This window comes from Xenopus tropicalis, chromosome 2, assembly GCF_000004195.4.
Source record: "Xenopus tropicalis strain Nigerian chromosome 2, UCB_Xtro_10.0, whole genome shotgun sequence".
NCBI classification, from domain to species: domain Eukaryota; kingdom Metazoa; phylum Chordata; class Amphibia; order Anura; family Pipidae; genus Xenopus; species Xenopus tropicalis.
This window is the reverse complement of record NC_030678.2, coordinates 97,297,383-97,320,575: the sequence shown is the minus strand read 5'-3', so window position 1 is coordinate 97,320,575 and position 23,193 is coordinate 97,297,383. Positions and strand designations below refer to the sequence as shown.

General features: G+C 37.5%; 1 protein-coding gene across 1 annotated transcript in view; it reads right to left on the bottom strand.

The window, feature by feature from the left end:
- Positions 1 to 14,503: 14,503 nt before the first annotated feature.
- Positions 14,504 to 23,193, bottom strand: part of tmem132e (transmembrane protein 132E) — a 243,445-nt gene continuing 234,755 nt past the window's right edge. Inside the window, exons 7-9 of the mRNA XM_002940528.5 lie at positions 20,955 to 21,237; positions 20,349 to 20,540; positions 14,504 to 17,778 (exon numbers count right to left, since the gene is read on the bottom strand). Coding sequence (XP_002940574.2) covers positions 16,708 to 17,778; positions 20,349 to 20,540; positions 20,955 to 21,237 — 1,546 coding nt within the window. The 3' untranslated portion in view covers positions 14,504 to 16,707. The remainder of the gene's footprint in view (positions 17,779 to 20,348; positions 20,541 to 20,954; positions 21,238 to 23,193) is intronic.

Genomic DNA, 23,193 nt, shown 5'->3' with positions numbered 1-23,193 from the left:
CATAAGGGCTCTGGCACACGGGGAGATTAGTCACCCGCGACAAATCTCCCTTGTCACGGGCGACTAATCTCCCCGAACTACCATCCCACCGGCGAACATGTAAGTCGCCGGTGGGATGGCACACGCGGCGGCGAGATTTTGGCAAATCGCCGAAAATGCCTCGTGAGGCAACTTCGGCGATTTGCCAAAATCGCCTGAGCAGCGTGTACCATCCCACCGGCGACTTTCATGTTCACCGGTGGGATGGTAGTTCGGGGAGATTAGTCGCCTGTGACAAGGGTGATTTGTCGCGGGCGACTAATCTCCCCGTGTGCCAGAGCCCTAAACAATTATTCTCCCTTTATGTTTTTATTTTATTTTTGTTTTAAGTTTACGTACTTGCATGTGCAGCCAATGTTTGTTAAAACCCAATTAAAAAAAAACACAACTACAAAGGGAATATTTTTTAAAAAAAAATGTATATTGGTCCTTTAACTTTTTTACTCTCATATTCCCAGTGAGTGGTTAAGTGTGAAAATGTAGTTCACTATACTTTTTGGTTTATTTTAAGAAATAAAATGTGGATTGACTATTAAAGAAAGTTTAATAATGGTTGAAAAAACACATACAGCTTGCAAAACAGTAATTTATAGAAAACATTGTATTTATAGCCTAATAGCAATTCTGCCTGCTGTGTAGTATTCTAAAGTTAATGTGCTGTCTGACATGCTTCAGCCTCTATAATCACTATGTGATGTGCATTATTGATTAGCTATACAAACAGCCCGGGGTTATAAGCCTGCTCCAGAACCCCGGACGCAGCTCTTAAGTGTGGCTGTTGCCTAGCAGGAAATTATGACAGATGGCGAAAGTACTCTTAAAGGCTCCTTTGAAAAATCACCTCAAGTATTTATTTTTTTCAATACAAATCTGGCAGTGTTCTAAAGGTTTTTTCTGAAGCCCTAAACAGATGCTAAAGTTATTTCCACCCTGTCTATGCAATGCTTATGCAGAAAGGCTGCTCATCAAGGCTGCTAATATTTTATATATACTGTATGTGTGTGTGTGAGTGGGTTTATTTATTTTTTTTATAGCTTTCAAAGTAACCTAATGTATTTATTTCTGTGACTAAACTCGTTAAAAGTGAATATGTCATGGAATATAGCAACCACCTCTTGTATCGTATCACCTGTTTTAATATGTATACTGGTATGTATACACCCAGGTAACGTACAGCACTGCAGAAAATGTTGGTGCTTTATAAATATGTGTTGTTAATAATAATAATAATAAAATAAAAAACTCCTTGCAGTAAACCAGTAATGTGATGAGGCTATATACCGGCTTTACAGCCAGGCTCTTTCTTACCCTGTAAATCAATTAACCCTGAAGAGCCCCCTCACATTTATTGGTTTGCTACTAGGAGTGACCAGGCCCTGTAAGATTTGTAAGTTTAATTTAATATTGTCTGGTAAGTTCTAAAAATATTCATATTTTACTTATTTGCCTTTTTAATGTAAGATTAAGAGATGTATTATTATTATTAATAATAATACTACTACTACTAATAATAATAACAATAACAATAATACAATATCATATTATTTAAACTAAGGCAGCTCTATCCAATAGCATTCTCCCATTAGAAGAATAAATGACATATGTTTTGGGTGCCTGTAGTTCCCTTATCTATCTCCCTTTCAGGCTAAATGCCAATAAATATAAAAGTATTAATGTATTAATAAAATCCCTCTGGCAGGCAGTTAGGATTGGGCCCGACTGTGCCTCCTGATGTGCTCCTTGCACCGGATTTTCAGTCAAAGCAAACCAAAGCTTAACCTAGGGCACAACTAGTTGCTAAGCGAGCACTAAGACACGTGTTTGCGCTGCTTTTCAAGATAGTGCTTTTCAATAAACATTACTCCATGAGGCTACAATTTTCTTGTTACTTCTGTATTATTATCTATCCAAGACCACTCCTATAAATATAGCAGTCTCTCATTCAAGCCACGTCCTGTTTGCTAAGGTAATTTGGATCCTAGCAACCAGAAAGCTGCTGAACAAAAAGTGAAATAATTAAAAACCACAAATAATAAAAAATGAAGACCAGTCGCTAACTGTCTCATCATATTACTCTCTACATCATCCTAAACTTACTCAAAGGTGAACAATCCCTTTAATATATATAATGGAATAGTCACTGGTACAGGATAGACTGGGAGAGTATCTTTTAATTATCATAAATATCTTTGGCTGTTACCTATTGTTTTCATTTATTTTTCTTACTGACAAATTTAAACAAGTAATGGGAATTGGTAGGACCCTCGTTTTTCAAGCTGCCTTGTTGTGTAAGGTACAATAATAGATGTAATTATGTGTCCATAATGAAAACTACAGAGAAGATTTGTACCATGCTAATTAGTGTTCAGTAACAACCATATCATTTTCATTATACTTTGCCCTAGTGAAACTTACAGTCTTCTTTTGTTATCTGTTTTGCTCATCTTACTGAAATTCTCCCTACACTGTACTCATGACATACTATGGGCCATATAAAATGGAGGTAATCTCTAAAGTTAGCATTTTGTGGTTTCCTGCCATCTAAGACAGATGATAAACATTTAACACCTCTGGTGTCAGTGGCTCTAGAGATGAAGGATAAACGCTCGCTATCACTGCTTGGCAAATGCCTGTCATAAAATAAAAAACATTAAATGAAGGGAACAAAAATAGTGGTGTTTCACATAAAAAGAGAACCCATAAAAAAGTATACAAGCTAAGTATACAAAGAACAATTTGTACCATACAGCAAAAGTGTACAGCAGTTTATGTTATATATCAGTAATACAGCCGCTTCCAATAAAGCACTTCAGCAGCAGAATACTTAAAGATGCAGCTCACAGTAATTCCATTCTGTGCCAGGGACCTGCCATTTGTGCCTTTGTCTCTGCCTCTGAACTACTAACCCAGCATCCTCCAACATCCTATATATAGGATTGACATATAGGATTAATATATATATATATATTAATAGGTCCAATAACAATGATAATCCTGTACTTTAGATAAAAACGCTAAAAAAGAAAATAGTAACAAGACATAGATCTGGGACTGAATACATTTTATTTTACAATCTCCTCTGTCATACTATTCAGATTATATAAGGTCTTGTTTAGTCTGTGTTTTGTAAATGATTTTTATTACCACAGGTTATTTTAGGCAGCTAAGAATACAAAATGCATCAACACCATCAGAATTAGAAATACATAAATATATAATTCTGATTTTTAAAAATAACACACCTAATGCAATAAATATATATTTTTAAAAAAACTTCAAAATATTGTAGTAGCAATAATATGATTGAGCGCCTCATGTAAGATGTAAATTATTGACGAAAAAGTGGAGTAAAAAAAATACCATAAATACCATCCATTACAAGATATAAAGATTTCAAATACACTGAGAAATTCATATAGGAACAATTCAGCTCAGTATATTATCTGTAAATGCATAGCTCTGCCATGACATAGAATGGGAGAACAAATAGGGAAGGACACTTTAATAAAACACATTGTTGTTGCAGGGGGACTTTACAGTAATGTTACCACTAAATAAAAGCCCTGCTTGGCATTTAACATATGCTCTGCTCACTGGTGTCATCTGTAAATGCATAGTACAGTCAGTCATTTTATAAAAGAGGAAATCGGATAAAGGAAGATCCGTTCATAAATCACCTCCCCGATATTCTTTCATTGGAATCCACTGTCAGTAGTAAATGGCTAGGCTGTTTGGCCTTCACCACAGTGTTTCATTAACAAACAGCAGATTCAGTAAAGTTTAACTCACATATTCAATATCAATAAGGCAGCACATTTAATAACACTGATTACACATGCTAAATCTATGCTCACTGCAATAGATCAAGGGATGGTGACCACAATCACTTGAAACACTACCCTTTCATTTATCAGCAACAGTATCAGGATTTTCATACCCATGCTGCCTAACCTTCAGTTGCTCTCGATGTCATCTTTAGCCAGTGTTCACATAATGGACAGTTGCAAAACACCCATATCAACTCAGTTACATAACTCTCACTCCCATTAGCACAGCCCTGCTACTCCCCCTGCTACCACTCTGTTTCATAAAATGCATTTATAAATAACACAAGTGAATGGAGACAAGTGTCAAGCACCAAGCAGGACATTTATTTTGTATGGAAATTATTGTTGATTGTACTGACGGAGCTAAACATTTTTATGTAAGTGACGTTCTCTATTTATTCTCCCCTTTTATGTAATGGTTATATTATGTGTTAAAAGTGCTATGCTATGATAATCATCCCATTTAGGGGCTTTATACCTTGTGATAAATTGTGGTGAACAGCACAGGGCTCATTTACAAACATAAGTGGCAAGCATTTCCAGGCAGCAGCTGCAAGGGCAAACAAGATTCTGTGCTGTATTAAAAGGGGCCTAGATTTGCAGAAGAAGGGGGGGGGGGTGTCATTCTCCCACTTTATAAAGTGATGGTAATGCCCCATCTAGAATATGCCATTTAGTTTTGGTCAGGGCTCAAACAGGATATTATTGAGTTAGAGAGAGTCCAGCAAAGGGCAACTAAGCTGGTAAAGGCTATGCAATGTCTTATTTATGAAGAAAGACTAGAAGAATCTAGCATGATTTATGGCGGATGTGCCTGAAACGGCAACTGATGCTACTGGATGTTTTTACCTTTGGATAAATAACTGTGTTTTAACTGAAGCCTTGGTGTGCAGAGACCTTCTTTTTTCTCTTTTCAATGGTTGGTACAGCTTGGAAGGCCCTTGAAGAGACTGTACCTACAGACACTATGGGGCTGATTTACTTACCCACGAACGGGTCGAAATGAGTCCGATTGCGTTTTTTTCGTAATGATCGGTATTTTGCGATTTTTTCGTATTTTTTGCGATTTTTTCGGCTTCTTTACGAATTTTTCGTTACCAATACGATTTTTGCGTAAAAACGCGAGTTTTTCGTAGCCATTACGAAAGTTGCGTAAAATCTGGCGATTTTTCGTAGCGTTAAAACTTGCGCAAAAAGTTGCGCTTTTTTCGTAGCGTTAAAACTTACGCGAAACTTTGCACCTTTTAAGTTTTAACGCTACGAAAAAGGCGCAACTTTTCGCGTAAGTTTTAACGCTACGAAAAAAGCGCAACTTTTTACGCAACTTTCGTAATGGCTACGAAAAACTCGCGTTTTTACGCAAAAATCGTATTGGTAACGAAAAATTCGTAAAGAAGCCGAAAAAATCGCAACAAATACGAAAAAGTCGCAAAATGTTCGTTTTCAAGTCGGAACTTTTCCAATTCGGGTCGGATTCGTGGGTTAGTAAATCAGCCCCTATTTGTTGTGTGCAAATCCACGTGGTGAGCCAGAGTGGCATTTAATCTATTATTACAAGTTTATCCAGGGACTGGTCCGATTGCAATCTTGAAGTCACAAAGGAATTTTTCCCCCTCTGACAGAGAGGTTTCAGAAAGGTTTTTTTGCCTTCCTCTAGACTAGCAGGTTTCATATAGACATAAAAGGTTTAAATTGATGAAAGTTTGTCTTTTTTCAACCTAACCTTACTATATTACAATGTATGAATACCTGTCTGTGAACAAGAAATGCACCAGGCTACCTGGCACATTTCCTTAAGGCTACTGGCTCAAGGCTTGTGTGCCCAGACAACCATCTACCACCAGTGAACATCCTTCACCTTTTTAGACATGCAGTATGCACACAAATGCCCAACAGAACAAGTCTAGTTGCCCACTGCAATTCATTAGCAATTAAATTTGATCAATCTACAACAGGTATGGAATCTTCAATCCTGGAAACCATTATCCAAAAGCCAATAAGGAGAAGGAAATTTATTTTTGTGGCTGATTTCCATTTTTTGTTCTAACAAAACATTGTACTTGATGGTAACTAAAGGGCCTGGTTTGAAAATCAGGAAGAATGAGGAGTGCATTGGAATTTTGATGTTGTCCTTGCCCGATGCACTGTCCAGCTTCTTACTTACCTCATCATAAAAAAGCAATTAAATTTGTCTGACATGACCTGTCCTTCATAAAGCCATGCTGATTACTGCTCATAATGCCATTCTCAAGAACATAATTTTGTATGTGATCCCGTAACAAGCTTTCAAATAACTTGCCCACCACGGATGTCAAACTTACAGGCCTATAATTGCCAGGCTGAGATCTTAATCGCTTTTTAAATATAGGAATGACATTAGCTTCCTCCGATACCTAGGTACCATACCTGATGAAGTGAGTCTGAGCATCTCAGAAACAGAGGCCATTGTAAAACTGACCCTAGCTCTCTCAGTACCCGAGGGTGTATTCCCTCTGGCCCTGGTGCCTTGTTCACATTAATCTTGCGTAAACCTTTAAGCACCATATTGTGTCAACCACTAACTAAGTTGAGCTGAGTGCAGTGCAGCTATTGGGTGGGACTTGACACTCTGGCTCTTCTGCTGTATACACTGAAGAAAAGTGCTGGTTTAGCCCATTTGCCTTTTCTGTATCTGTACTATAAATCAATGGGGCCACACTCTCTACTTGCATCTTTTTACTATTAATATACTTTAAAAACTTTTTGGGGTAAGTTTTAGCCTCTGATGTAATGCACTCCTCATTTTCTATCTTTGCCTTCCGGATTGCTGTTTACCTCTGAATTAAGCCACACTGGGTGATTCTTAATACTTCTACATTTATTTATTAATGGAATAAATTGAGAACAGTAATGATTTAATATAATTTTAAATGACAACCATATCTGCTTTGTGTTTTTAGCAAAAAACATGATACCCCAATCTATATTCTGAAGCTAAATTTTTCTTCTCTAAAATTCAGACTCCTTGCATTTGTATACATACATTTAATATTGGTACCAGTGTGAGAATTATACATAAACAACTTATGGGCCTCCCTGCCATTATCAGCATCCCCAAGCAAGTCTCCTCCCCCGTTTTCCCTTACTATGCTCACCACTTTATCTATCCTGTCTATCACAGAATTTCTTACTGGACCCTCCCCCCCCCACCCCCATGTCTAGTTTAAAATCTTCTCCCACAAAGCAGCTGCACCATCATCATTGAGGTGCAGCCCATCCCCGGCAAAGAGCCTGTAGCCGATTGAAAAATCAGCCCAGTTTTCCAGAAACCCAAAGCCCTCCTCCCTGCACCAATCTCTCAGCCACACATTAATCTCTCTGAGCTCCCGCTGCCTTCTTAACATTGCTCATGGCACAGGTAATATCTCTGAGAGAATTATCTTTGCCCCTCACTAATATTACCCTGAGGCATTGCATAGTTCAGTACATAGAAGAGCTGATCAGATTCCTAACTACAGACCAGTTTATTTTTGTTATGGAGATTTGTAGCAAGCACCTACCATCACAACCGGTGGCAATTTACTTGTTTGGGTAGACCACTTCTACTGCATATATATATATACTTAAACTCTTGAACTAACAGCTGACGACTAGGATTGGCACCTTCAGGCTTCATACACATGTGTTTTTATATGCATTTGACATGTGCTACATTTTTTTTGCTTTCCACCACAATGCAGTTTATGAATCTGAGTCTCTACCTAAGGCACTAGACATAAATACTGAAAACTGTTCATGTTGAATTTTTTAATGCATTCAGGGTTTATGTCCCTCTCCAATGGGTAAAGACCCATAAGGCAGACTTACTAGCAATTTCATTTCTTACTTAATTGCTAAAAATTTCATTTACTAAGGCCAAACGGAAATTCTTTCAGTGCAATTTATCACTGGCCTTTGTCTGTGTTAATACCAGCCATAGAAAAGGTTCTATATCTGTAAGAACTAAGCATTGCATATGCCGACATTCAAAATAATTTGTACCTGTGCAGTTACCACTAGCAAACAATACGCAATATGTATTGATTAGTTGACTGCCACTTAGAAAATAAAAGGCAAAGCCTGATTTGTTGTAGCTGTTGCTACACTGGTGCAATCTTTATACCGGTAAGTCAGTCCATAATTCCTCTTGGAAATATTTCATATCTACAGTATAACCCACAATGCTCCCATTTGCTAATCTGCTGTTGAGGTCCTGGGATCACCAGTGCTAGCAACCAGGTAGAGGTTTGCCTGCATTACCTAGCAACCAGAAAATATTTTATTTTAGAATGGTGAGAAAGAAAATCATTTATTATGATTATTAGCAATGGCCTCTAATCAGACAGTTTCTTGCACCCCTCTGCTGCTTATATTCAGGCTTAGCTGTGGGTGAGCTCCCTGTTGGCTGTTACCCCTGCTGAAATGCCCCTCTGCATTCTCTGATTTTGGACCACATTCAAAAAGTCATGTAAGGGAAATACATACTGTAGATGTTTGTATTTTTGTGTCTGGTCTACATTTGTGGTTATTTAGTAAATAAGCTCTTTAGAATCCAATTCCATTTTTAACAATTTCTTTTGAGAACCTTATCAGGGTCCTGGGATCTGAATAAATCTGCTACTTCCCCCCCTCCTGCACCGAAGGTGACAGCTGTCAGAGGCTCCTGGAGTAGGGAAACAAAAAGGCCTCCGGGCAATGCTGACAGCAAGTACGAACTTCACAACAAAGAAAGAAAAATTCTGAAATGCTCTGAACTTTTATCCCTTGAGAAGAAAAGGAAACATTGGAGTATGCAGCTGATAAAGTCAAAGATCACACTGAAGTGAACCGTACACAGCAGGAAAATGGACCGAGCACGAGCGCCAACTGGGTGTAAAAAGAAGTATTTACAAGGTAAAGGCAGTTCTAAAAGCAGCAGGGATGTTTCAGAAATATAAAAGGAAATGTTCTGAGGTTTACAGAGTTTGCTTTTATCAAGGGAAATTTTCAGTTTTACAACAACCTCATGGATGCACTTACTTGAAAGAGAATTCAAATACTTATTTTATAAGCTATAAGTCTAAAATACTTGTTCATATTTAAACTTTATTCCGAGAATCAGAAGCTATTATGATATTGCTAATCATATCATTATGTCTGAATATGTCAAAACACGAGTGATTTCTTATTGCTATATTAAGTTTCTGCCACCAACAACTCCAGTAAACACCATACTACTACACATATCACATACCGGCAATTCCTGTTTCCTGCCAGACATAAGAAATGCATGAACATTTGTTGAAATTTCACACATATTATACGTATGACAAAATAACATGACAGCTATTCATGATTATTTGTGCAGGATAAAAGCTAATTAGTAGATGCTATATATATAACAAATATAATGGGAGTGGAGTGTAATCATATCAAATAGCACTAAACAAGCAGGCAAACAAAGAATAGTTCTGTTCAAGCCACTTATCTACATTGCATGTTTTCTGGGATCTTGTGAAAAATGAATCCACTTGTTATTTGCCAGAAAAGGTTGTTACTTTTAATATTCCCACGGGTTGGCTGCCAGAAATGCTCAAACTAAAGGTGATATGGACTGGCATTTTAACTTTTGAAAAATATCCCTCTTGTTTGCCATGGGTTTAATGAATAGGGCTTGCACCAAAATACTTTTAACTGGTTGTCTGAATAATTAAAAATCTATGTTTTTTGTAATTTCATGAGATAATCAGGAAATGTACTGTACTCCATGTTTGGTCCTTGCAAGGTAGATAATTAGATCCCGATTGCACAGATAAACAGAAATCGATTATGCAAGGGAATTATCTGTGCATCACTTTACCTTGTTTGCCCTGTTTAGCAAAAAAACACAGATTTCTTTGTGATTTAGAAAAAAGCCACCTGGCCAGGTGAAGCCCCAGTGGATCCTGCACCCCCCAGTCCGACCCTGCATCTAAAGTTGCCCCCCTTTTCCTAAGACCACTGTTAATAACCATTATTTTATTATTGCAGATGAGAATAAATGTTTTCTAAGCATATTTGTTCCAAGACTGAACACCAACAAACCTAAGCAACCCAAAAACTACATAACTTGCTTATCTCACACAACTTTTTCACACAGGTTATTATTGCAGTGTTTTAGAGAGATGAGACATCTTGGATGTCTTCCATAGCCACTCCTTTTATTTTTTCAAATGGGAATGCCAAAGAATAAAGAATGTTTTTCCCACTGTGGTTCTCCTTAAAAGAAGAATTAGTTTATTGTAGCACTGCTAAATTAGGCATGACTTTTGACACAAAACAAGACACTGTGATCCTCAAATTCCACCTTATCTTTCTTCGCTATTACAGTGCCAGCACATGCGTATTCAAGTGAAAATCTCAGCCTTTTTGTTAAAGGAAACTATGCCCCAAACAATTTAGGCTTCTATAAAAATATATTGCATAAACCAGCTCATATGTAAAGCCCTGCTACATCTAAATAAACCATTTTCATAAAAATATACTTTTTTAGTAGTATGTGCTATTTGGTAATCATAAATAGAAAATTGCCATTTTAAGAATTAAGGGCCTCCTCCTGGGATTTTAGGATTCACAGTGCACACAAACAAGCCAAGGCACACATACATGCTAGGCCACATCAGTCAATTAATGGACAAAGTTCTGTCTTTTGCTTCCACACTTCTTCCTGTTACAGTTAAAGCCGCATTATTTCTAGCCATGTGATCTCTGAGGAAGCCCATCACTAAATGGTGGATCGAGGGAAAGGATGTAAAATGGTAATTTTTATTAATATATATATATATATATATATATATATATATATATATATATACAGTCCAACCAAAAGGTAGCACACCACTTCCAAAAAGTTTGAATGCCCGGGTGCTAATGCATAGAAATACAAAATACTGCAAAGAAGGCCAGCACTCACAGGACTTGAAATACTCCAACAAAAATAATAAAGGTTTCAAAGCAAATAATGAAGCATGGTTTTTTATTTGTCCGACGTTTCAGTTCCAGACAGGAACTTTCATCAGGGATGATGATGAAAGTTCCTGTCTGGAACTGAAACGTCGGACAAATAAAAAACCATGCTTCATTATTTGCTTTGAAACCTTTATTATTTTTGTTGGAGTATTTCAAGTCCTGTGAGTGCTGGCCTTCTTTGCAGTATTTTATATATATATATATATATATATATAGATATCCAGTTTGGCAAGATTCTTTAATAGGCCACTTAACGTAATATAAACTATCTGTTGGTTAAGGATTCATTCTGGGGGTATAGTTTTCCTTTAATGTTCTGCTTTTTAATTTACTGAGTATGCACACCCGCAGTTTTCTACTAACAGGTGCATGGGCCTGGGGTATCAGGTAAGTGATTACAATCATTGGGGGTGCCTAACCCCAGCAAAATCACCTTTCCTTATCTTTTAATGTGAATCTTAGCAATAAGAGGTTAAAGGATCAGTAACACTAAAAAAGGCAAGGCTTTCCATTTTCAGCATAAATGTTACACCTTCCATATTTTCTGTATGTGTGTGTAAAATAATAATTATTATTATTTTATATAGGCCTCGGGCTGCTTTAATAAATGTAAAATGAAAAATATCACTTATATTAAAGTATTCCCATAGCTATATACCAAGTGATAGTTTAATTGTTAATATTATTAATAAAGCAGTTTGTGTGCACAACAGAAAAAAATGCTCGTTTGGGATGATACTTTAATTCAATTTTCATTTTATTAGTCAGTCTGTAAAAGAAGTTGCATATTTAATGGAAAACGATTAATTTTGCTGGTACCAATTATACCCACAAGAGATGTTTTTAAAAAGAGGCACAGCGCTCATAGTTCCCTGTAAAGTAATATTCTATGTGATTTATTTAGTGGTCAGCATTTCAGTCTCATTTGAGAATTTGTTTATGAGCAAGTACAAAGGCACTGGAGTTGGAGGTAACTAGAGCTGAGTGAATGCGTTCTTCTTGCAGCATTGTCTTCCAACCTAAGCACAGCAGAGGAAATGGGGGGATACGGACAGATTTTTTTTCTGTTTAAATTCTAGTAAAATGTATTTCTTGCAAGTGATGCTATGTTATGCTTTTTACAATATTGGATCCTTATTGACATAATGCGGTCTATTTTGTGCTTCAGAAACAAAATTAATTTCACCAATTTTCTCATTTTCTTGTATGTAAAATCATGTATATAGACATTGCGTAGCAGTCTCTATTTATAAGCCATTCGGCAGCTCTCCAGCCTAAGGTACTTTCATATAAACACAAATTTATTACAGCCATCAAATGCAGGACAGGCAATAATAAACAGAATTGGCTTTTTTACAGCAATGCTGTCTAACTATGTAGATTTTGTCATGTAAAACTTATTAAAGGTAAAATATATCCCCCTTTTGACATGAGCCAATTCAGTTAGGATTATGTACATAAAGGTACATAAGTGTTATCTGAACTTCAAAAAATAAAAAATGTATTTACCTCTTAGACATACCTGATTTCTCAGATTGAAAGTAAACCATGATAGTTACATAGTTACATTGTGAAGTGGTGCATTCTGGGACTTGAAGTCTTCTGCTTTCCAGAGAGTGTCCCGGGCCTACTGTGGAAAGCAGAGGAAGTTCAAGTCCCAGAATTCATCACAATGAAACAAGTGGGGGAGGGGCTTGCATTACACTCTCAGCATAAGGGATCTTGGAAATAACCTTTATAGAAAGAAATGAAATTATATACACTGTGCACTGCTGCAAACTGTAACTTTCACAATATTTTTTCCACTGGCGGAAGTAGTTCCTAAAACGTTTCAAAAAAAGGTTCACAAAATTAAGGCAAAGGAAAATTTCTGTGCGCAAAGGCATACATTATTCATTGTCTTCCATTAAAATGTGATCCTCATCAAGAATGTTTTGTTCTAATATGTTAGTTCCCCACAATTGCTATCAATTTTCTTGTTACTTATCTTCAGCTTTCCAGTGGTACATTGGGTTCACCTAAGGTTTATACAGTTTTATAATATTCCTATAATTGTTTAGAGACGTTTGTATGGTGCATGTTTTATTGTATGACCAACAAATGCTAGGTTTGCTTTGTGTCCATTGTCCAACCATCAGTTTAACAAATCTCAAGCATTAATGCATATGATTGTCTCCTTAGCTTTTGATTGATTTTTAGGTTAGGGTACATTTCATGGTTCTAGTTGTTTAATAAATGGCATAGCTTAAGTGTATTGGATTTAAGCAACAGATAATTGAAGAGGTGAAATGTCAAAAAGATGTTTTGTCTTCCCAGAAAGCAAGGTTTATGGAAATTCTGGTCATCGGGGCCAAGAGTTTGTGTGCTCAGATTACTGAAGGTTGGGGCTCAAGAAACTAAATATACTTTTAGATAACACAAATTACAGAATATATAGTTCATGTTTTCATACAGTAAAATATTGTAATAATTGTTCAATAATAGATTTAGCCAATAGCAGGACTTGTACATTTAGTCCTACACTTGTTTCTCTGTTTTCCTTAGATTTTGGCCCATTTTCATTATGATTGCCAGTGTAAACTAGCTGAGCCAACTGGGAACCTTGGTGACCAAAGGTATATTTATTACACCTTAGAAATCCTTGACACACAAAAAATACTACATTATATATTGTTATTGCTAAAGCTGCTGAAATGATAGAGCTCATCAAAATCAATATCACTGATTTATATTTTTGGCTGAGACACACTTTAGGTTGAACATGTCAAGGCTAACATGTCTGGTGAATTTGCTTAAAGTTTGATGCTGAGGATGAACTGTAGGTAGGTATTTATTATATATGAAGACCCTCAAACTTGACTTTGCAGAAAGAAAAGTCAAAAGAAGAAAAATTTGCGCAAGATACGAAAAAGTCGCGACGGCGACGAAATTGTTGCAAAGATATCGATCATTATGAAAAAAATGCATTTGGAGCGTTCGTGGATTGATAAATCTCCCCCTAAGGATCCACAGGTGCAGGTTCAAAAGGCAAAAAAACAGATACAAACTACCATGTACTGCCCCACTGTGAGTGCCCACAGGTATAGGTCCCTGCACTCTGATTTGGAATGGAAGGACCTCAACTTTCCAGTTTAATACAAAAATGCCTGTGTAAAGCAGAGCTGTAATTATGAGGGGTGGGCTGAAGGAGACATCACACTCCCTAACCACTCTCAAACTAGGAAGCTCTGGTGGGCACATGGTGCTAAGGTACCTTGTCCTTACTGCCTGCATATTTTAAATCCAGCACTGGAAGTTTTGAGATAAAAATGCAAATATATTAATGTATAAATAACAGCTATTTTATAACTCCTTTCCCAGTCTCAATGTAATTTCTAATTCCTGCCCACTCTTTCTCTAAGGTCAGTGCCTGCAAAAGAATGACCACTTATTGATAATGTAAAGTTTTAATGGCCTTTTTAAACATATTAGCCTACAATGTTAACTCTTAGCAGGCACAGGTTGCTATAGACAAAAATCCTTAAACTTAGTGCGGGCCCAGGCAGTGTGTCGGAGATGGCACCTAAAGGTTGCTAGGTGCCATAGGTTTTTAATACAAATACCCATCTATCACTTCATAAACAAAGAAAGCATCAAATCTCAGCTTTTATTTTTGCAGACATATTAGCTGTAAAATATGCTGTAAATAGATTCCTTAGGAGGGATCTAACATTGTAGGCAGAACCTGCCAACAAAGAAAACAATACATCTAAAGAAAAGCAGAGATGATCCCAATGCAATACAGAAACCTGATATAAATTCATCAAAATGTAAAATCTCTGTTTTTTAAACAAAAATAAAATACACGTAAAGTATAGCAAAATAAGATCTTCTTACGAGATTATATTTTAGGCAGCAGCTGCTTTCTCCAAGACTTTCCAATACCCAGAATCAATATCTTGCTTGACTTTTATGTCAAAAACATGTAAATGAATAAAGGCACAAACACTATTAGCTTTGGTGCACTGCCAAATTTTATTTTCCTATATATTGATTTAGGAAAAATTTGACACAACGGTGGTTAAGTTCAAGACTTACATGTCTTATATAAGGATTACCCTATTTTGGCGTCCATCATTCCAGTTAGAAAAAATGTCCCCGTACAGTTATGTTCCCTCTTGCTTATCTGTACCTAGTGCTGCCTCTCATTTCATTCAACTCAAAAGAGTTCCTCCGCTATCTGACGCAATGAATTTCCCCAGGAAAAAAAAGTAAATTGGGTAAATAAAAAATAGTCAGCTTATCTACTGACACTGATACAGGGCATTAATAACACATTTCCTCAAAAATATAAAAGTCTGTTTTGGCAAACTGAACCAGCAAATAAATCAATGTTCTTAATAACAAAATAAATTGACATATGAAGGGTTTAGGGGTTTTGTTTGAAGAAATCCTATTACAAGAACTCTTCAGACTGAACGCCACGCAAGTGAAACACTGACTCATAGAATCAAGGATTCATTTTTGGATGGATTAGCTGACTGCTGAATTACCTTTTAAACTTTTTATTTTTTTTTTAAGAAAAAAGAAACACTACCTACATCTGAACATTACTTCTAGAAGTGACATGATGTACTGTATGCTGTGGCACTTAATCCATCTTTTTATATAAACTTTTAAATACTGGCTTTGCATCCAAGTAATCTTAGCCCACAAGTCGTGATGTGCGCTTACTATCTGTATCCCAACCATAGAAGCTGGTCTATGTCACGTCTGTGCCTTATCTCAAACTGGCTAATATTTATTTTGGTAAACCATAGAGATGGCTAGTCCTACAACAATATGCAACAGCACTTATTTTTTGTCACCCATATTTTCAGGTAAACTCCATTAGCTGCTCACTTCCCCTGAGAGAATTTGTGTAAATTTTGAGGTGCTTTAATCTTACTGCTTATTACTATTGTTATTATTAGATTCTGATATATTTGACCAAAACAACATTTGAGAAACACATTCATATTTAATAGTTTTAATTCAATGTGTCCGTATTTTTGGCCATGAATTCCTTTGATGGTATTCTGAGCATTCTGTATTTGCCAATTTACATAATTTGGAAATTAATAAAATAAGCTATAGTTTGCTCATATTGTTCTCAGTTGAAACTTTGTTTTCTTTCTCAGCACAAATGCCTTGTGATGCCATGGTATACTCATTACAAAATTGTATGTTTATTCCCAAAATGCAGTCCAATTTGTGCCTCAGAATCTCCATTCATTCTGGACTTCTTCCTTTTTTCTTTAGTGCAAAACCTGTGTATAGGCTTTGTGTAGTAGTTCTTTCAATTTAAAAGCCATACAGCTGCTCTCCAGGCTATGATACTTTGTTACAACCATCATGGCCTCCTAATTTGTTGTCTGTATTTTTGTGAAATGTAAGCCATTAAGGTGAAAAAATCAGATCTAGCTCAGGTTTTCTCTCTTTTTTGGAACCTCTCTGAACTAGATTTGTATAGATAAATGGTATGCATGACATGTTGGAGCCAAAGTTCCATGTTCTTCTTCATAACAAAGAATACAAAGACATTGTAAACAACGTGCTCCTTTTTGTATGGCTGGTAGATATGAGAAGGCTTAATGCATATATGAAGAAGAAGAGACAGAGAAAGACAATGATTTAGGCGAATGAATACTGATATTTTGGAAGAAAAAGTCAGAGGTGGTAGAGTATGAGATTGAATACATTAATTGCGAGACACAAAGAGAACTTTAAGCCCATTCTCCAAGTTCTGGAGAAAGCAACAATCCTTTTGGGTGCATGTTTGCTCATCTAGTCCCAACAGCCCCAACAAACACCAAGGCTATGCCATCTCTCTGACTCTCCTGATATAGTCTCTAAGCTCCTGGGGATCTCGGAGTCCCATGTCTCGGCACACCCACTCCATATCATTTTCCTCTGCCCCTGGTACTGCATCATATACACTGCCTTCACTGGGCAAGCTAGTGAAGGTGGTAAACTTTACTCGCTTTCGCTTTGATGTGGGAGATGAGCTTAGAGGGTCCTCACTGGCTTCTCGACTTGAGCCACCTCCCCCAGATGATCCATCCCCCCGTCCATGTGATTGGCTCTGTACACTGGCCTGGGAGCTACTGTTACTGCTACTTCCTCGTGCTTCACCTCTGCAACATGAAGAATGATGAGGTGGTAAACTTCCTGCCTCCAAAGCGTTGCCAGGACTTTCAGGTTGTGGTGATAATTCCCCTCGTGCCCTGAGGGGTTGTCCATTTCCTAAGAAAACCCAGTGATGGGAATGATCAGGATTTGCCTGACCTTCTGGTGGTACTCTCTTGTGTCTGTATTTAAGAACAAAAACTATGCAGTTTATGAGAAAGACTAGTATGGCTAAGCAGAAAACTCCCAAGAGTGCGTACATGCCAATCTCTAAGTCTGTCAATCCTCGAGGCAGCTGAGGGAAAACTGTAGGTATTGGTAAGGGATATTCCCCAGAACCAAGTGAACTCAGATCTTCAACTGATGTAGAGAGTGGCGTAATCAGTGTTGTGCCAGATGTATTTTTGTTTTCCTGTCCAGGAAAATGTGGGGGCACAACACTTACTAATTTCCCTGGTTCATCCTCTTCTCCTGGCTCATCTGGACCAAACATGACTTGCACTAGTGCTGTTGCTGTAGACAAAATACTCTTCCTCTTTGTTTTTTGGCAGATCTCATTTATTATCATCTCAGTCCGCAGGAGGGTTCCTGTGCCCTGTTCCTCTCCAGCTGTTACAATAGGGAAGGTCCGATCTGGGCTCACTGAGATCACTCGTTCATCCAGACTGCTCACTGATAGTGTATAGTCTTTGGGATCATAAAGTGAAAGAGGTACAGAGGATCCATCACTGAATGTTAGCCAATGATTCAGCAGGCCTTCCTGTAAAAGAAAAAAAATAGATCTGTGTCATTAAGATATTTATTATTTTTATTTCCTCACAAATACAGTTCTGCCAAATAGAGGTAGTACTGTATTCACAGGCCACTGCACTCCACTTTATAGTACAGAGACCTGCGGAAATTTAAAGTGGAGGGCAGGGGGCAAAGAACAAAAAATATGGCACATTCCACCTATTTTTTGCACTTTACACCTTGCTTTTATTAGTTATCACAATACCTTCAATTGCCATTTAAAAATCAACATGGGGCACTAACCATATTTAAGCTACTGTCTTTCCACCTAAATCTAGAAAATCAGCTGGGTGAAATAACAAAAAATCTAGTTATACACTAAACAGTAATAAGTTGGGGCCTGAAAAGGATTTGAGGATATTTGTGAATATCCTCTAACAATATAGAGTTAGTCAGTTGCTACTAAAGCAAAGTCTTGCATGAAAAGTGAATGAATTCAAGGGCTGGAAGCATAATTTGCCTCTTTATAAATCCCTGGTAAGGCCTTACATTAACTAAGCAGCGCAATTTTGGTCTCCAGTCCTTTAGAGTTACGTTAAAGCATATAGTGTATAACCATAGTCAGGGTTGTTTTCTCTGGAAAAAAGGGAAATGAATACACTACAACTAGATTAGAGGACAATATAAATATATAGTGGGAGAACTATTTTCATAACCCCACCGCCCCTTAGACCTGTGCAGTGAGAAAGGAATTTTGTCATATAGATAACCACTTTATGCTATGGATCCAATGCCTACACCTAGAGTTCTTGGCACATTTGCCACTATCTGAAGTACATAATGAATTCCCATGCACAGCAACTCCTGATCCCCACTCACCTGTTTCCTCTTTCAAACAAGGTGTTGGTGCCGGTGGTTTAACCATGGGCTTCTAGCACTAAAACTACCTAATGCATGCCTGAGCCACTTGCTAAGAAGATAAGAGCTTAAATAAGAAGGAAAGCTACTGAGGCAGTTTATTGCCACAGCAGGGACAGCAGCTACAACACTATGCTTTACCATAAACAGGCCTAGAAGCTCTCTGTGTTTGTTTAAGAAAGCAGCTGCCATATTAGCTTGGTGTAATGTAATTTCCTTCTCCTGCACCCTGGCTTGTGGTTCTGGGCTCAGATTACAGCAGGGAGGGGGGAGCTGAGAGAAGGGAGGGAGAGGGGAGCAAGCTTTGCGGGGTCAAGCACCTGTCCAGGAGGCCGAGAAAAGGAAATCTGATACAGAAGCCCATGTGTACAGAATAGAAGCAAATAAATGCCCTGTTTCTTGATAAAGCTTACTTAGGTTTAACCTTTTCTTCTCTTTCAGTTACCCTTTTCTCTACTAAATCTACACCCCTTTCAAAACAGGATAATACCTTGCTACCCCTTCCTGCTGCTGACTGGCATTGCTTCCTCAAGCTTAGTTTAGTATTCACAAGTACCTCAGGTCCTCATACATCAAGCATTTGACTAACTAAGTCTTATTAAGGGTATAGTTGACTTGCATATTTTTAAATCCCATGTGAATAACCTTACATTTATCAAGACAGTCGCCCACATTGCTAGTTGATTTTATAACAGTAGTTATGGTAATATTAATTTCCTGCAATTGTTGTTGCCTGGCAACATTCCCTTGTGCAAAAGAACATCATATAAAAGACACGTTAAAATTATTCTGTGCTCACAATTTTTAATTGAGATTTTAATTGTGAGGCTCAGGGTGTGTTTACCCATAAATTAAGGACTATTACAGCATAAAAGGCTTATGCTTTCCCCCACACTTTTACTGGGTTAATTATGACACATTTGGCATACCCCTTGGGTAAGCACCCAAAGCCACAGTTCCTTGAACACTCCCCTGGAGAATACAGCACTGTCAGCATTTGGCAGTGCTGTATTTATTTAGGGGGGAAGTGCAAAAGTGTCACCTCTCCCACATCCTTCTCATTCAGATGTGCAACAGAAACTAGAAACTTAAGCCACTGTGCATTAGATAAGAGCCTGCAATGCTGTAGTTTGGATCTAATTCATTCTTCATACAAGATGACAGCAAATGATGATTCTTTGGATTTAAGCTTTGAAATATAGTTAAACGGCAACATATTAGTAGTAATGGCAACAGGTGTAATTATGCGTGGTAACTTGTGCCTATCAAAATGTTTATATTTGCAAACTCTAGTGAGCTGGGCAACCTGATCCCATTTATATTCTGTAACTTTTATTTGTTAAAATATTATAAAAATCCTCTTTGTTTTAAATAAATGTAATGAATAAAAATTGAATATGCCTGCCTGTGCTCGCTAACTTGTGCATTTCAATTATGCATAAACTGGGTGATGGGTAGGGTACCAGAGCAGGATCATCTATATGCCCCACCATCAATCACCCATGAATACGATACAGCCTAGCACAGGCAGTGCAGAGACCTGTGGCAATTTATATATGTGCATGGCAAGGTGAAACGTGCATAATATATGGCAGATTACATGTCCTGCATGTATTAAATGAGCCTGTATGTGTTTTGCATTCTGTTAGCTCTGCAAGCTCCTTTGTCCAGTCCACTTACTTGTTTAGGGGATTTCAGTATGTGCTGGGCACTTGTCTTTGCAATGATAGTGTGGCTGTTTCCAGGACTTGGATGAAGGGAGAGGGTTAGGCCAGATATCACCTGGGCCCGAAGTTCGGCTATGCTGACTTTTTCCTCTGTCACTGTAATAGGGGTCTGACCAAGCACTGTTTCCATCAGAGGAGACACCACCTTTTTATGTTTTGGGAAAAACAAGGTAAAACAACAGACAATATATTACTGACAGCTGAGATTTTCAAATACATTTGTAACAGGTACGGACGGATGTTTTAGTTAAAAAAACATTTATTGCACTAAGGTATTATGTATCCTTTCAGAAATTACCGTTTGCTTAAAATCTGATAAATGAGTGTTGCTGTATTGCAGTTCAATGGATGCTATGAGGTTATCCCCTTAATCACAGTGGGTGGAGTTTGTGTTACCCTCCCCTTGAAATAGCTTTCCCTTGATACAATTGTAAGAGTCTCGATATTTTAATAAGAAAATGGTTTATATTGTGATTTATCTACATTTCACCTACATGGAAGTCAAATCATGCATAATTAATAATAATAATAATAATAATAATAATAATAATTTACTCACTTTAAATAATGTAGTTCCAGGTTCACGCCCAGCCACTGTATTACTGTCAACCATTTCTGCAATACGTGGGTCCTCTACCTGCATAAAGTCATTTACTAGGTCAGTAACCTCCACCAGCCAATCAGGGCCCAGCATGGTGATAACTTGGTCAGTACCCTCTGAGGAGGTTGTGTGAAACTGGGTGAATACTTGAAGAGTAGCATGTTGGTACTGCAAAGTACAGCCGCGGCTGAGCTTTCTATCATCCTCATCATCATCATCATCATCGCTATCCCGAACAGACCTAGACAGGATGCACAAAATCAGCGATTTATAGAGCAGTTAACAGTAGAGCTAACTCTTTAATACACCTGCATTGGGGGTACTCTACTTTCTTTTATTTGCCAAAGGTGGTGATTAGGGGAATGTACAGTGTGTATGTGAAGGTGGGTGTGGGTGCATATGGGCTACTCACATCTGCTTGTAAAATCATATCAATTCATATCCAACCATCTACTTTTTAATTTAAGTCTATGTTTAGTACATTAGTGCTGGTGGACCAATTAAAAGGAATCACGTTAAAATGATTTGATTTCCCTGGAAACAAATTAGCCAAATGTTTCATAGGATTTAGCAATTTCTGCTGGCCTGAAGTCTATTCAATCAGGGACTTAAAGAAGCTTGTGTGTCCTAGATTTCCCTTCTGTTTTATTTATTTCTATTTCTATTTCCAAAGGGTATTGATAACAAACGCTTCTGCAATAAGAATGTGTGCAAAGCACTGCTTGTGCAGAACTGATTAATGTGCACAGTTTAATTAGACCTTGGTGTTTTCATAAGAGCAATACAAAAAATTAACCTATACAACAGTGCATATGGAGCTGTGCTAACTACTTCTGAGTGGCTGTTATGATGTATAATTGTAGTATTCTTAGGGGATAAAGGACAACTTTCCGCAAATCTCATTTAACAGTAGCATCCTCTGACATAAATAATGTTTTGAACAATGTATTGCTCCTTTAACATACAGACTCACAGGAGGATTATTGGTGCCTTTATTTATGAACCCCGAGAGCATAATTGTGCTCCGCAGAGCCCATGCATGCAGTGCAGCACTTATGCCCAGGGGAACAGTGTGTGTGTGCTCTGCCTGAGGCTGTCCTGCACCTTATGTACCCTGATGTTCCCTATTCTGCTATTGTATACCGAAAGACTCCCCCTTCTGTCCACTCTGAATACAGTGATGCCCAGCGCAGTGCTGGATTTAGAACACAATACAGCTCATTGCACTGTTTTCTAGACGCACAAAATTCTGCTCCTCACATTAAAATCCAAGAGGCAACATGCCAAATGCAAAAAATGTAAACGAGCCCTTTTGAGTTTTACATTGAATTGATTTATACACTGATTTTAAAATAAAGAGCATATTAATGTAGCTGTTTTCCAAGTTGCTTTTCATGTAGAGAATTCATTTTCTTCATCTGCATTGTTTGTGGACTAAAAGGTTAATACTGAATAATGTTTTATTATTATAATTTCTAATATATGGAATACAGACTATAATTCCCTATGACTTTTGAGCTTTGCACCATGGAACAAATTATCTGATTGGAAATCACAGTCACGTCTTTTCCTGGTGCTTCTCATGACTTGAGAAAGCTTGGGAGATGCAAACCATTAGATGAACATGCTGCATTCCACTCCGCAGAGCTCTTTTCCTTCCTTGCATTTTGCCTGATTTATTTACAGCTGTAATGGTGTAACATGAGAGAGAGAAATACAGGCAAAAGGATCTGTGCTCTGACTGGCTTCAATTTTCTTCCAGTACTCGATCTTTAATACAGGTGCTGCCATTATATGAAACCTGACTCCCAGTAAGGGAATTTATTCTGTTAAAAATGGCACCAATTGAGAGAATTCATACCAGCAGAAAGATCTGCAGTCTGAGAGCACTGATTCTAACATGAAGCAAAAGTACAAATAGAAAAGAGAGGCTGTGCAAGTATTTTGGTTTCAGAACATGAATATCCAATACAATAACTGTGATTATATTAAAAGGAAAAAGCTGATAGTTGTTTCATGGGTCGACTAGAGTTAAAAGAAAAAAAATTAAGTAATTTCTATTCTGTCCCTTTTGAAAAACAAAGTTAGCAATCTTCCCCCTGACTGAAATCACTAGAATGCAGCAGAGCAGAAAATTGAAGAGGAGAAATTGGAATTTTCTGATGTTTGAAGTATTTGTGGATAGTTTTGTGTTGGA